This window comes from Paramormyrops kingsleyae, chromosome 10, assembly GCF_048594095.1.
Source record: "Paramormyrops kingsleyae isolate MSU_618 chromosome 10, PKINGS_0.4, whole genome shotgun sequence".
Lineage (NCBI taxonomy): Eukaryota > Metazoa > Chordata > Actinopteri > Osteoglossiformes > Mormyridae > Paramormyrops > Paramormyrops kingsleyae.
This window is the reverse complement of record NC_132806.1, coordinates 4,632,921-4,646,972: the sequence shown is the minus strand read 5'-3', so window position 1 is coordinate 4,646,972 and position 14,052 is coordinate 4,632,921. Positions and strand designations below refer to the sequence as shown.

The following is a 14,052-nucleotide window of genomic DNA, read 5'->3' as shown; positions in this document are numbered from 1 at the left end:
TTTTCACTTTATTATTTAACACCCCCCACCTCACCCTCACAAAAGAGCATGGTAGTGTTCTTACACAGCTCTACCAGTATGTGTGTGTGTGTGTGGATTATGTTCATATTTCATTGTGGGGACCAAATGTACCATTTTTCAGCATGCATCCGGCAGATCAAATTTCCTCAGAAAATAAATAAATAAACAGAACGACCAACCCAGTTACACACCTCTAGCTTTATTACTGCCCAACAGCAGCTTGACTGACAGCGCAGGAACAGTTTACTGTGATTGGTTTTTCTCATGTGAAGAACACAATATGGTCTCTCACATTTTAGAAAAGAACATTTGTCCTCTAACTTCAAAGCTGTGCGTCAAAGCAATGAGTAACAAGAACCTTTATTATCATTATATAGTGGAGTAAAAACTACAATATTTGTCTTTCAATTGTAGGTGACAAGTTTCTAAAAAAATTGACATTCAAGTAAAGCAGAGATCCTTGCAAAATGTGCTTAAGTACAATACTCAGGTAAATGTACTTCATTACTGTCCAGCCCTGCTTTTGAATTGTATATTAGAAACAGACTGTAGAGTAAGCAGTCTTGTTAAATGAACAGTAATGGGAATTATGCTCCTACTTTTTGTGTTTATTGTGGGAGCAGCACAGTGGCTGAGTAGGTAGTCACTCTTATGTCAGTGACTGTGTGTACATACGCACCCTGTGACAGGTCACACAGCGGCTCGATATATATTTCTTTTGGTGTTTCATTAAACAGTATGACTACGTGTAAGGACCAGATGTAATAAAATAAAACGTAGATAAATAAAACTAAATTAACAAGAAACCTTAGTGCACCTCGAGGGTGTAACCTATGTCCATAACGAGCATCATGCACCTGTGTGTGTGTGTGTGTGTGTGAGCCAAATAACAGGACAGGGAATAAAAAACAAAACTCCTCTTTCTTAATTATCCACATCATTATTAATGACACAGGTATTTATACAGGTATATCCTCCAAAAATATATACAGTACAGATAATTAAATAAAAAATGTAATTTAAGAACACTTTAAATTTTCGTTCAGTTTCTTTCATCTGTTTAATATCATCGATCTGTCCCTGTGTGCTTGCTCCAACCATTCACCATGGTATACTGCTTTCCTTCTGAACATTATTAAAGCTACACCCTGAACACTCTGTATAACTAACATGAATGAGAAGCATTTTTATTCATAATCCCTGTAGCGGAGGTCAGAATACAGAGTGTCATTATTCCCGTCTTTCTTCTGTCTCCTGGGTTTTGGGTTCTTAAGGTTCAGGGCAGCGTAATTCAGTGTGTCCTCATCATGGCACTGTGGAGACAAAGATGGCAGAATAGGATGGATAAAAATTGGTTTGCTATTACTTAAATGCACAAATAGTAGTTTAAGTTGTTTTTTATTATTTTTGCTTATTATTTATTATTTGAAATATTTATTACATACCTGCTTACGTGACCATTCCACATTCGATACATCATTGTTTTTCCTATCTGTTTAAAATATATAATACATCAACATGTATAATTTCACACAATATAATTCAGTGGTTGGATAACATTCCTAAATTTGGAGGGAATTTACAGTCCTTTTTGTCACAAAGTCAAAGTAAAAATGATTTCTATCAATTTCAGTGTGCATGTTTGGATATGTGTTGTTTGTTATGATATATTACATATAGTAGAATTGCTATAAAGAGTATTTCAAGAGATTTGAAGTATCAACTTGTGGGCTGGCGTAAGGTGAGTGGAGATGGGCTTAATTAGGCAAAACATTAATAGTTATGGGGAAAACAAAACACAACCATGAAGGATCCAAACAGGAGAACAGGGAACAAGCAGGGGAAAGGTTCAGGGTCAGACCGAGATCCGGGAAGATGAGCACAGTGACAGGGACAGTGACAGGCAAATACAACGACTAACGAGGGGACAACGAGCAACAGGAGTGGCTCATTAGGGCCACACTGGGGAGGGGACAGGAGGGCCAGGCAGACTAATAAATGTCATTGATATGCAACTTACTGCAACATGTGTTGTATATTTCAGTATATTTAGCAAAATACTAAAGACATGTAAATAAATTAGGTAAGATTTTAATAAGGGATATTGTGTTTCCCACGAGAGTGATTTTAATGTGAAAATTTATGTAGTATTAAACAATTCTGTTTCGTTATAAGCATATCAGTCATTTGACCAATATTTTTTTGTCCTTCTTCTGAGAGCATAAAGCCGGGCAGCGTACCTGCACAGTGTGTACAGGTCATTTTACATCTTATACAAATGAGGGCAACGTTCAGAATTATGCTGCAAGATAAAACTATCAGCAAGCCAGAGTGAAGAGGATCCAGCAGGTTCTGATAGCCTATAACAAATAAATAGATTTCAGCATAATGATATAGAGACACATTTCCCATTTGCTTAGGTTACATTAGTTAAAGATAAAATCTATAAGAAATTGCAGCAGTTGTTTTGTAAGTAGTCCATTTTTAACATGAACTTTTAGTATTTTGCATTTTAACTATTTGTATTAAGTAATATTTCCAATAATTATTAAATTAACATTTGTGTAATTAAGTGCATAAATAAAAAAATACATTACATTAAAAAAAGCAAAATAAGTAAGTCCATGTCTTAATAGCAATAAAAGCACAACAGAAGTAGATATACTCTCCCCACTGGGTGTTACCATCTATATCCAGCTGTGTGCCGTTCCCAAACAGCATCTCCCCACACATGGCCACAGCGCAGTAGTAAGTCCCAGCATCAGAGAGGCTGAGGTTCCTCTTGGGGAGGCTGTAGACACAGCTCCGTGTAGGAGATCCAGCCTCAGGGCTCTTCTCACACTCATCACTCCTGTTTCCGTGGCTGTAAATGACTCCTGGAAGGGATTCTCCTGATCCATGTCTGAACCAGTAAACACTGTGTTCTCCTGCACAGCTCCCAGTCTCTATTGTACACTGCAGGTTCACAGAGTCTCCTGGCTGCACTGTGTCAGACACAGGCTGCTGTACCACAGTCCTGCTGTTGGAGTCTTTACCTGAAAAAGCAAAATGTGCATGATGACAGCCCTTTGAGAGAAAGAATGGAAAATACCGTTCATCAAAGTTCATCAAATACAGTTTCCCTCAAAGATTTTTATTGCTGATTTTAGAAAGATTTGGGAAATGTGATGTTATTGTAGCTGTCTAACAAATCAGTAACTTTTTGGAGAACCGTTGAAATTCTTGTCCCTTTATAATGTATTACTGTTTATTAGTATATATTAACAGTAATTAACAATATAACAGTAATTACAGTAACTGCACCTACATAATACCTTTATAATGGATTCATAGAACATTCATAAGATAAACGAGGAACAGGTGAGGCTCATTAGAGCCACACAACAGGGAACACGGTGGAAAAGGCATGTAGGGCGTGATAGTTTGTCTATTTTTAACATTAAAGAGAAAGTGCACATAGCAAAAGGAATTATTTTGTTTCTTGTAGTTGCTCCTATTTATTTTCTTACACACAGAAAAGTAAGTTTTTCTATTCAACCATAATACTACAACAAAAAGCAAAAGATCATGTCAAATGCAATTATTCCAATACACATTATTACAATCAATATTATTACATCTAGTCAGCATAAAATCTTCAAAGGTTTCATGATTTATTTTGCAATGTTCTGGCCTGAAATCTTTTCCTGCTACACTGAAGACTCTCTCAGTTTGTGCAGAGGAAGCTGCAGCCAAAGGGTTGGCATCCTCTGATAAACATGGTTGGCTCAGGTAACAGTGACATTATGTGAAGCTTTCATGACAGGAATAGGGACCAGTTTAACTTTTGACGCAGTAAAAGAGTTTGGGACGTTTCTTAGGTTAGAAACTGCAGTTACTGCAGCCAACACTAACTTTTAAGGAGAGACACTCAGCTTTTCCTATGAGCAGATCCACCATGGTACACAAAATGACAGTTTAATTATTATTCTAGGTAACACCTCAAATGTTGCATTTTTAAATTCTGAATAAGATGACAATTTATAACAATGATACAGAACAATGTTAATGTCTAATTCATGTTTAAATAATAGACTGTCCCGCGACCCAGATGGATAAAGCGGTATAGATAAAATCCAGTTCACATATTGTTTATATATTTCAGCTATTTATGTCTATAATAACAATAAAAACATTATCATTCTAATTGCAAAATTTCTTTTTACATTTTTGAATTATTTTTGGAGCAAAGCACACAATCTACATAAACCATTTTATATTGGCATGTTTTACAGGGAATAATCTTAGTGACACTATTAAAAAAGCAAATATTAAAATAGTTGGAGCCTCATTTACCTGTGATTATGACAAAGGTTCCATTTCCAAATGCGATCTCATCATAGAACCCAGCAATGCAATAATACACTGCAGAATCTGACGGCTCCGTGTTGGAAATACTGAGGTTAAAACTCCCCTCTGCATTCTGTAAGGAGTAACGTTTTATGTTTTTATATTCCTTGTAAAATTCACCAGATAAAAGATTAAGTGCCTTCACCATGAGCTGGGGCTTCTGACCAACAGCTTGCTTGAACCAAGCAACAAAAGTTGTTTCTTCTGAACAGAAGCATGTCAGGGTCACACTGTCTCCAAGCTGAACCCTCATCAGGAGACTGGGCTGAACAACATCCACAGCCAGCGCAGTGTCTGGAAAAACAGAAAAACAAGAAATAAACATAACATACATCATAACAGTAAAATAACTATTAACTATGATGAGGATTACATTCCCAAATACTTATTATAAAAAAATTATAATTTTACATTTTAGGACCCTACTAATGAAAATGAGAAGACCAAACAGTCTGAACATCTTTGTGGTTCCACTTGTGTAGAATAAACTGCTCTGCTGCTAAGTGAGAGATCATGGTCGTGGTCGGGATGAAAGGGCAGGAAACAGAGAGGTACAAGATACACATCAGGCTGATCTGATTGGCTGGTTCACACAGGAATTTAAGTAATCATTCTGATCTACATACTTACATGATACAAACAAAAGTATAGACAAAAATATTGGGACACACTTCTCAACAATTTAAATCAGGTGTTCCATTCAGATCCATTCAGACTTTATAATGTGTATAAAATGAAGTACCTATCCATGCAGTCAGATTTAAAACATTTATGAAACAACAGGTTGTTCTGAAGAGCTCAGAGAATTCAACTGTGGCACTGTCAAAGGATGCCAGCTTTGCAAGAAGTCAGTTTGTGTAATTTCTTCCCTGCTAGATATTCCACACTCAACTGCAAGTGCTTTTATTACAAAGTGGAAGCGTTTAAGGACAACAGACACTCAGCCACAAAGTGGCAGATCACATAAAGTAACACAGTGGGGTCTCTGAGTGCTGAGGCACATAGAGCATAAATGGCGCCAACGCTCTATTGACTCAGTAACTGCTGTGGAAGAGAAATTGAAATCAACCTTTTTAATAGCTCTAGTTAAGCCACTTAGAATAAACACTCCAGACCTCCAACTTTGGTGAGCAAAGTTTTCTCCATTATTCAGGCAATCCATCACTGCACTCCAATCTCACTCTGGCACCAGGTACCCCGAGCACAAAGAGCAACCAGCTGAAAAACCATAACACCCAATTCCCTATAAGGACTTCTAAGTCCTAATTGTTCACACAACACCAACAAACACCAAACATGCAGTAATTCTCCACCTATATTGGTCCACATTGGTAGCAGGGTACATTTCGCTCAATTTCCCAAAACATGTCTTGACTACTAGACTTCTACTTTAGATATGAATGTAAATATTAATTTATTGTGAATACATTGTTAATGTATGATTAATGTGATAACTACTTATGTGTTTGAACTACTATGCAACATATTACATATGACATCTTATGACTACTCTATGACTACAACTGTTGGGGTATCTTCAAATCCCTTCCTGCAATCTCTTCTTGCCTAAGGCCTAAGGCATAACACACCCAATATGCCTCCCTCCCTGGGCTGACCGATATCCAACTTACTTTCCACACTGCAGAGTTCCAAACTTCAGTGGCAGCTGTAATAGCTGTGTGTGAGTAAATGGCAAATCAGTTTATTTGCTCTCAAGGCACATTAAACGCACTTTCCTAGCCAAACATTCATCAGTATGTGACCACTGCCATCTGCTGTCTAAAGGGTAGCCAACTGTAATACAGAGCTGAAATCCTGCAGGTTTTCTTAGCTTATTCTGAGGATGGGGTGCGGGAAAAGGACTCAGATGCGGATCAGTCACAGTGTGTAATTTCCCTGAAGCACGTACAGACGCAAGTGGTTTCCTCGAACTGGTGAATTTATTCCACACGTGAAAACTAAAGATACATAAACAAAGTTACAATTCATTCTTGAGGCGAATCGCTATATTAATCGCTTATACATTCGTTAAATAACAAAATACAAACATAAAACATACACATACCTCGTTGGCTGTGTGCTTATCAAAAGAAATTAGGCTTACTTCGTCCACATCCTTCTTAACCGATGTGCGTATGCTAACGTTTCGCATTATTCTCTTCAGACCTATAACCTCTTACACCTTATAGCACCATCTGAAGGTGGCGTGTAGAACTACAAGTAATAAACAGTAAAACCATTTAAAATAGAAGAGAAAATAAGTCTGGCAGTTACACTCCCACCAAATCTCACAATCTTCAAGTGGGATTTTAATAACTAAACCAACACTTTAGTCTAAACATAAAACAAAGTTAACATCACTCTGCTTCAAGCAAAACAACAACCTTGTGTATAGGTCGGTCAAGTGAAGTTGTCTTAGTCACATGTTTGCCATGTTCATCAAAAGTACTCTCACTAACTAAGAGTTTAACCTTTCTCACTTTATTGTCTGCCCCAGGATAAACATCTGTGACTCTGGCTATTTTCCATTTGTTGCGTGTAGCAAAATCATCTTGAACTAGAACAATATCATTGATCTTCAAGTCTCTTCTAGGTGCATACCATCTTTGTCTTGTTTGCAAGTTGAGTAAATATTCTTTCCTCCATCGGACCCAAAACTCATTGGCTAGGTATTGTACTCTTCGCCATCTCTGTCGAAGGTATAGATCTTCTTTAATAAACTGCCCTGGTGGAGGTTGAACAATGGTTGACTTCATAGTTAGAATATGATTAGGTGTTAATGGTTCAGGTCCAGTAGGATCACTCAGATGTTCCACAGAAAGTGGCCTACTGTTAATGATCGCCATAACCTCATACAAGAACGTCTTCAATGAAGTGGTGTCTAGCCTTCTAGCTGACTGGTCAAGGATAGCAGAAAGAACACTCCTTATTGTCCTTATCTGTCTTTCCCACACCCCTCCCATATGACTTGCTGCGGGAGGATTCATCAGGAATTCACAGCCGAATGCCTTGATCTTTTCTTGATCCATGTCTTTCATCAAGGTTGCAAACTCTCTTTGAGCGCCAACAAAATTCGATCCTTTATCACATCTCAGCTGCCGAACATTTCCTCTGATGGCGATAAAAGCTCTCAAAGCATTCATAAATGCATCTGTAGTCAGATCATCTACCACTTCTATGTGGATAGCTCGTGAACATAAACAGGTTAGTATCAAGCCATATTTCTTTAACTCTTTACGTCCATCCTTGACGTATATCGGTCCAAAACAATCCATCCCAACATAAGTGAAAGGTGGAGTCGGTTCCGTCCTGTCTGAAGGTAAATCTCCCATTCTCTGTACTTCAGTACTTCTCCTGTACTTCCTACATTTGACACATTTGAAGATGAAAGATGAGACTGCATGGCTACATCCAAGGATCCACCATCCATTAGCCCGTAGTTCGATGACCGTCATCCCACGTCCTTGATGCTGAATTTTCAAATGAAAATATCTAATGAGCAAAGTGGATATATGACTATCTTTTGGCAGTATTGTTGGATGTTTCACATAAGGGTGGAGTACAGCTTGACTCAAACGTCCTCCGACTCTGAGGACGCCATCTTCCTCCAGAAACGGACTTAACTTGTAGAGTTTACTGTCTTTAGTCTTTGTAACAGCTTTCTGTGCTTGCAAACTCTTTATCTCCTTTGAGAATGCCTTTGCTTGAACAAGCTTAATGACTACTAGTTCAGCCTCTTTCCTTTCTTCCAAACTTGTTGATCCCTTTGTGTTTTGTGTCGTACCTTTGTATTCCTTGATCGCAAGAGCCCTGATCAATCTGGACCAATCTGAGAACTTCTTAAAGCGATCTAACATTGTTCTCTCTTCCCTTGCTTTGATGCTGCAAACAAACGCTTTGCGGAGGTTGGAATCATTTTCCTTGATTTCTCCCACTCTAACATCTCTTTCTGGTAATCTCTCTTGCCAGAGAAACTTGGGTCCTGTAAACCAGTTGGATGCTTTCAGTTGTTCTGCAGTTAAACCACGAGAAGCATGATCCGCTGGATTGTCCTCTGACTTGATGTAAGCCCATTGGTCTGATGTCGAACTGGATTTGATTCTTTGAATGTGATTAGCTACAAACACTTGAAACCTTCTGTCCAGAAAAACTCTTGTAGGTCTTGAATTTCCAACTCAGCTCGTAGGAGATCACTGACTCTAACTGCAACAACTGCAGCTGACAACTCGAGTCTTGAGATAGTCAGGATACTGTTGGGCGTGACTCTTGATTTGCCCATCAGAAAACAACAGTGAACTTGATCTTGATGATTAGTCACTCGCAGGTAGGTGCATTCGCCATATCCAGAGACGCTAGCGTCTGCAAAATGGTGAAGCTCATAGCTTTTGACTCGTCCAAACCCTGATGGAGTGAAACATCTATTGATTTGTACATCCGCTAATCTCGGTAAATCTTTGATCCACAACTCCCATTGAGGTTTCAGATACTCTGGAAGTTCTTCTTCCCAATCCACTTTATCTCTGCACATTTGCTGAAGAATCTGCTTACCTAGAAGGACAAATGGTGCAAGGAAGCCTAGGGGATCGTAGATTGAGGCAACGGTGGAAAGTACACCTCTTCTTGTTAATGGGTTAGCTTTAACTTGTACTCTGAACTTGAATGTGTCATATGTAATGCACCATTCAACTCCCAGAGCTCTTTCTATGTGCGGCAAACTTAGAGACATGTCTTGGTTGCTTACTGTTGCACGCTCTTCCTCAGGAATGGATGTCATTACCTTTTCACTGTTTGACACAAATTTGTGGAGCCTTAACTTCCCTGTAGCGCAGAGCTCTCTTGAGTCTCTCACAAGTTGAATAGCTTCACTCTCTGTCGAAACACTTACTAAGCCATCGTCTACGTAGAAGTTTCTTTGAATAAAGTTAATGACATTCTCCTTGAACCGGTCTTGTCCTTGTACTGCTAGATGTTTCAAACCAAAATTGGCGCAGCCAGGGGATGATGCTGCTCCAAATAAGTGAACTTTCATTCGGTAAACTGATGGTAGTGTGTCCAGGTTTCCTTGCTCCCACCATAGAAAACGTAGGTAATCCTGGTCTTCTCTTTTCACATAGAATTGGTGGAACATTCGCTCAATATCGCACATGAATGCAACGGACCCCTTACGGAAACGACAGAGAACGCCCACCAATGTATTTGTCAAATCTGGACCCGTTAATAAATGGTCATTGAGGGATGTGTCTTTATACCTAGCTGAACAGTCAAACACCACTCGGATTTTCCCCGGTTTGTGTGGGTGATAGACCCCATGGTGTGGTATATACCATGCAGGACTGCTGTCTAGCTCTTGTTCAGGGATCTTTTCTGCATCACCTCGAAAGATTATATCATCCATGAACTTGATATAGTCATTACAGTATGCTTTGTCTTTTCTTAATCTCCTCTCCAGACATTTCAAACGATGCATTGAGCATACTTTGTTGTCAGGCAAATTAGGTCGTTCATCACGAAATGGTAGTGGCATTTCATAGTGACCACTTTCATTGTATTTGATGCCTTCTCTGAGTTTTGAGAGAAATTTAAGATCTCCTTGAGACATTCGATTGTCATCAACGGTCCTTTCTGAGAAATCCAACTCCAGTGCCTTGACGATCTCAGAAGGAGTGATATCTCTTACTTTAGTTCTGTTCACATAATGAACTTTGCTTTGAAGATCAACAGAGGGATTGATATCTGGTGTGACTTTCTTCACAATGATGTGATGACTCATACCAATAGCATCTCCAAAATCCAATCCTGGATTGCTTTGTCCAACTATGCACCAGCCGAGATCCGTACGCTGAGCATAAGGTTCATCTTCCTTTCCTGACACGATTTCCCTTGGCAGTAATGCTTGTGAGCAGTTATATCCAATTAAAAGTCCGATTTCACATTCTTGCCAAGGAGCAATTTCTGCTTGAAGATGTTCAAGATGTGGCCATGCCCTTGCTGTATCATTTGTTGGAATATGATCTTTGTTGGCTGGGATGAACTCTCGCGTAAAAGTTGATGGTAAATTAATCCTTTTGCTTGAGTAGAAGCCACGAACTTGTAGATCGTGTAATCTTTGAGACTGGACAACTATGGCTCTTGATGTCATGGTTGACAACTCTAATTTGACTGGTTCTTTAGTGATATCTAGAGATGTCACTACTTCACTGAGAACAAAGGTCGTATCACTTTGAGAGTCCAATAAGGCATATGTAAGGATTTCTTGTGCAGGTTGTTTTGAAGACGAAAGCCAAACAGGAATTATTGCTGCACTGTGCATGTTACCGTCTTGACGTATGACTCTGTTTGTTGTAGCTGTGGTTTTTTCTTCTTGCGTTAAAGGAAGGGAATTTTGGTTTGGTCTTTCTTTATTTACGGGTTTCTGGGTTTGTGATGAGTTTTGTGCTGCTTTGCCACGCTCCTCGTGTAGGCAGGTAGGATGTCTTTTATTGCACCTTTCGCAGACACTTCTGTTGTCACAGCCCTTTGAGAGATGGCCTGGCTTGAGACAACCAAAGCATAACCTCTCTGACTGTACAAATTTGACTCTGTCCATGACGGTCTTTTCCAGGAAACTCCTGCATTTCTGCAAAGTGTGTTTGGGTTTTTTGCAGAACATACATGTCAAAGCAGTTTTCTCTTCCGAAAATGTAATCAGGGTTTTAGCTCCTATGTTCCTTTGTCTTGTAGGTTTCAGCCTTTCGAAATCATCAGATTCACCTTGCTTCAGTGATTGCAGCGATGTAACAGGGTTACAAGCAATCTTTGCTTCTCTGGTTAAAAATGAAACAAACTGGCTAAAAGTAGGAAAGTTGTTGGTTTCTTCTTCGATTTCAATGACTTTACGATTCCAGCTAGCAGTAAGCCAATCTGGTAACTTGGAAAGAATTTTTCTGTTCTCATTACAGTCATTTAATATCTCTAAAGACTTGATATGGACCATGGCTGCTTCACAACTACGCAGGAAATCAGCAAAGTTTCTCAACTCAGTACTGTCCTTTGAGGTGATTTTGGGCCAAGCTTGAAGTTTATCTCTATAGGCCTTTGCTATTGAGAATGGGTTCCCGTATCTTTCATCCAGTAACTTCCATGCGGCAGCATAGGCAGATTCAGTTCCGAGCAGGAAGAATCCATCTAGTGCACTTCTTGCCTGTCCACTCACGTATCTACGAAGGTAAAATATCTTTTCGTTCTCAGGAATATTCTTTTGATCAATAAGTGTGTAGAATGAAACTTTCCAATCACTATATCTTAATGGATCTCCACTAAAGACTGATGGTTCAGGAACAGGTATTCTACTAGCATTCAGTGCACCTGCTAGCGCCTTGACAAGCTCTGCAGTACTAACATTTGCAGAAGTGGTTACAGCTTGTGGGATAGTACGTTCATGTATTAGAGGTACATTTTTATGTTCAAAGACTCTCCTTTCTGTTGTCTTTCTTGTATTCACACTTTGTTCCTCCTTTACACTCATTAGGTGAAACGCTTGCATTCTGGCTTGAGCTGCACGTAGATCTTTTACCTTTTCCAAGTGCTGCAACCTTCTTCTTCTCTCCTCAATAGATCTTTGCATGGCTGCACATTCTTCCTCCTGTTTAGCTTTAAATTTAGCTTCATCCTCTTCTCTTAACATTCTCAACTTAAGTTCCTCTGCTTGTCTTTCTAAACAAAGTTTTCTGGAAAGGGCCTCTTGCTCTGCCGCCTTCCTTCTAAATTCAACTTCAAGTCTTTCAATTTCTATCTGTTCGATTTCTTGTTGTTCTAACACCTTTAGAACAGCTTGACATAGCTGTTTCTGCTACAGCTTCTTGGTGTTTTAAAGAAGATTTACTGGACTGTTCAGAGGTATCTGACTTACTGACAGTTGACTTAAAGAGGGAGCTTACATCTGGCCAATCTTGTTCCTCTTCTGTAACCTTCCCATCCATACGACTCATTGCTTTGGTTACAATAAACTGGGAGATCTGCGCACAAATATCTACTTTGCGGCATGTTTCTTGGTAAGGAGGTGTGAGTTCGCGTAGCTCATTGTATACTTGATGGACATCTGCAGAAAGACCTGCAACATCTCCAATAATATCATTAAGAAGGTCTTCAGGTAAGGGTTCTGACTGTGACAGTTGCTGTTTAGATGATTTGGCACGTGCTCTCCATTTTTCAAAAATGTAGTTGAATCTCAGCTGAAGCCCATTAATTTTCTCATCCTGCAGTTCTTTCCCCCTTTCTGTAAGGGTTTTAACTCTTGTGCTTCTTCTTGGTTGGGACACAGGTTCTTGTGTAACTTCAGGAGAAGTGACTACCTGTTCTTCCACAAAACTTATCTGAGCATATATGCCAGGCTTAACTGAGGGCTGATATGGTTCAGTCATTTTTAAAGTCAATTATGTTATAAAACAAAGTCAGCAAACTAAAACAACCTATATAGCAATAGGGTAAATGTCCTCTTTGTGTCTAATTAACAACAAAGGCAATGAATAACTTGTAATATTAACATAAAATATAATCAGAAATAATGTCGTAGAAATGTAACTAAACAGACCCTTGTATACTTGAATATAATACTTAGTGTCTTAAAAACTAAAACAAAATATAACTTTAACAAGTAAAATACACCAATTTAAATACAATATACTGACCCCTTAAACATATACTTGTGGGGTTAACTCTCAACAATATAAACAGATTAACCAGTGTCCTTCACAGAGATTTAAGTTTCACTTTCACAGTTTGCTTAATCAACCTTTAAACTTGCTTACTCTTTATTTAGAATACTCGTAACTTATGAGTTTCTAAACTTCTTTTGGCCTTATCTTAAACGTTGCTCTTCAAACTGCAGCTCTCTTTCATCGCTGTGCGTGCTGATCGAGCGTTGATCATGCAGTCTTCATATGCATCTTCTACTCGCGCTCGAACAGTCCACTCGCGCTCGAACAGGTCGAGTTTTCACTGTAATTTCCCTGAAGCACGTACAGACGCAAGTGGTTTCCTCGAACTGGTGAATTTATTCCACACGTGAAAACTAAAGATACATAAACAAAGTTACAATTCATTCTTGAGGCGAATCGCTATATTAATCGCTTATACATTCGTTAAATAACAAAATACAAACATAAAACATACACATACCTCGTTGGCTGTGTGCTTATCAAAAGAAATTAGGCTTACTTCGTCCACATCCTTCTTAACCGATGTGCGTATGCTAACGTTTCGCATTATTCTCTTCAGACCTATAACCTCTGACCCGGGTAGAGCTACCTTCTACACCTTATAGCACCATCTGAAGGTGGCGTGTAGAACTACAAGTAATAAACAGTAAAACCATTTAAAATAGAAGAGAAAATAAGTCTGGCAGTTACACAGTGATCAGGGGTGAGTTTCTCGAAGCCTTCATATCACTGCATCGTTTGTAAGTTCGATGTTAAAAGATAGAACTTAAGAATGACGTGACATTAGTTAGGATTCGAGAAACTCACCCCAGGAGATTTAATGTGATGATCAAAAACAAGTCAGACAATCCAGGTCAAAGACAGTATTTAAATCGTCGGGTTAATGGAGGTCGATAGAACAGGCGATAGTCAGATGAGGGGGAACCAGGTGATCAGAGGATATGGC

General features: G+C 39.0%; 1 protein-coding gene and 1 long non-coding RNA gene across 2 annotated transcripts; both read right to left on the bottom strand.

The window, feature by feature from the left end:
- Positions 1 to 455: 455 nt before the first annotated feature.
- On the bottom strand, positions 456 to 4,893 carry LOC111841373 (uncharacterized). The gene is made up of 6 exons (XM_072717163.1): positions 4,822 to 4,893; positions 4,357 to 4,704; positions 2,706 to 3,056; positions 2,262 to 2,381; positions 1,467 to 1,513; positions 456 to 1,334 (listed from the first exon to the last, which is right to left on the bottom strand). Exons 1-6 carry the CDS (start codon positions 4,868 to 4,870, stop codon positions 1,209 to 1,211), a joined length of 1,041 nt encoding a protein of 346 aa, XP_072573264.1. The 5' UTR covers positions 4,871 to 4,893; the 3' UTR covers positions 456 to 1,208.
- An 8,529-nt stretch (positions 4,894 to 13,422) lies between these two features.
- On the bottom strand, positions 13,423 to 13,655 carry LOC140593139 (uncharacterized). Its single transcript, XR_011993404.1, has 2 exons — positions 13,567 to 13,655; positions 13,423 to 13,459 (listed from the first exon to the last, which is right to left on the bottom strand). It is a non-coding gene; the product is annotated as an uncharacterized lncRNA (long non-coding RNA).
- Positions 13,656 to 14,052: the final 397 nt, after the last annotated feature.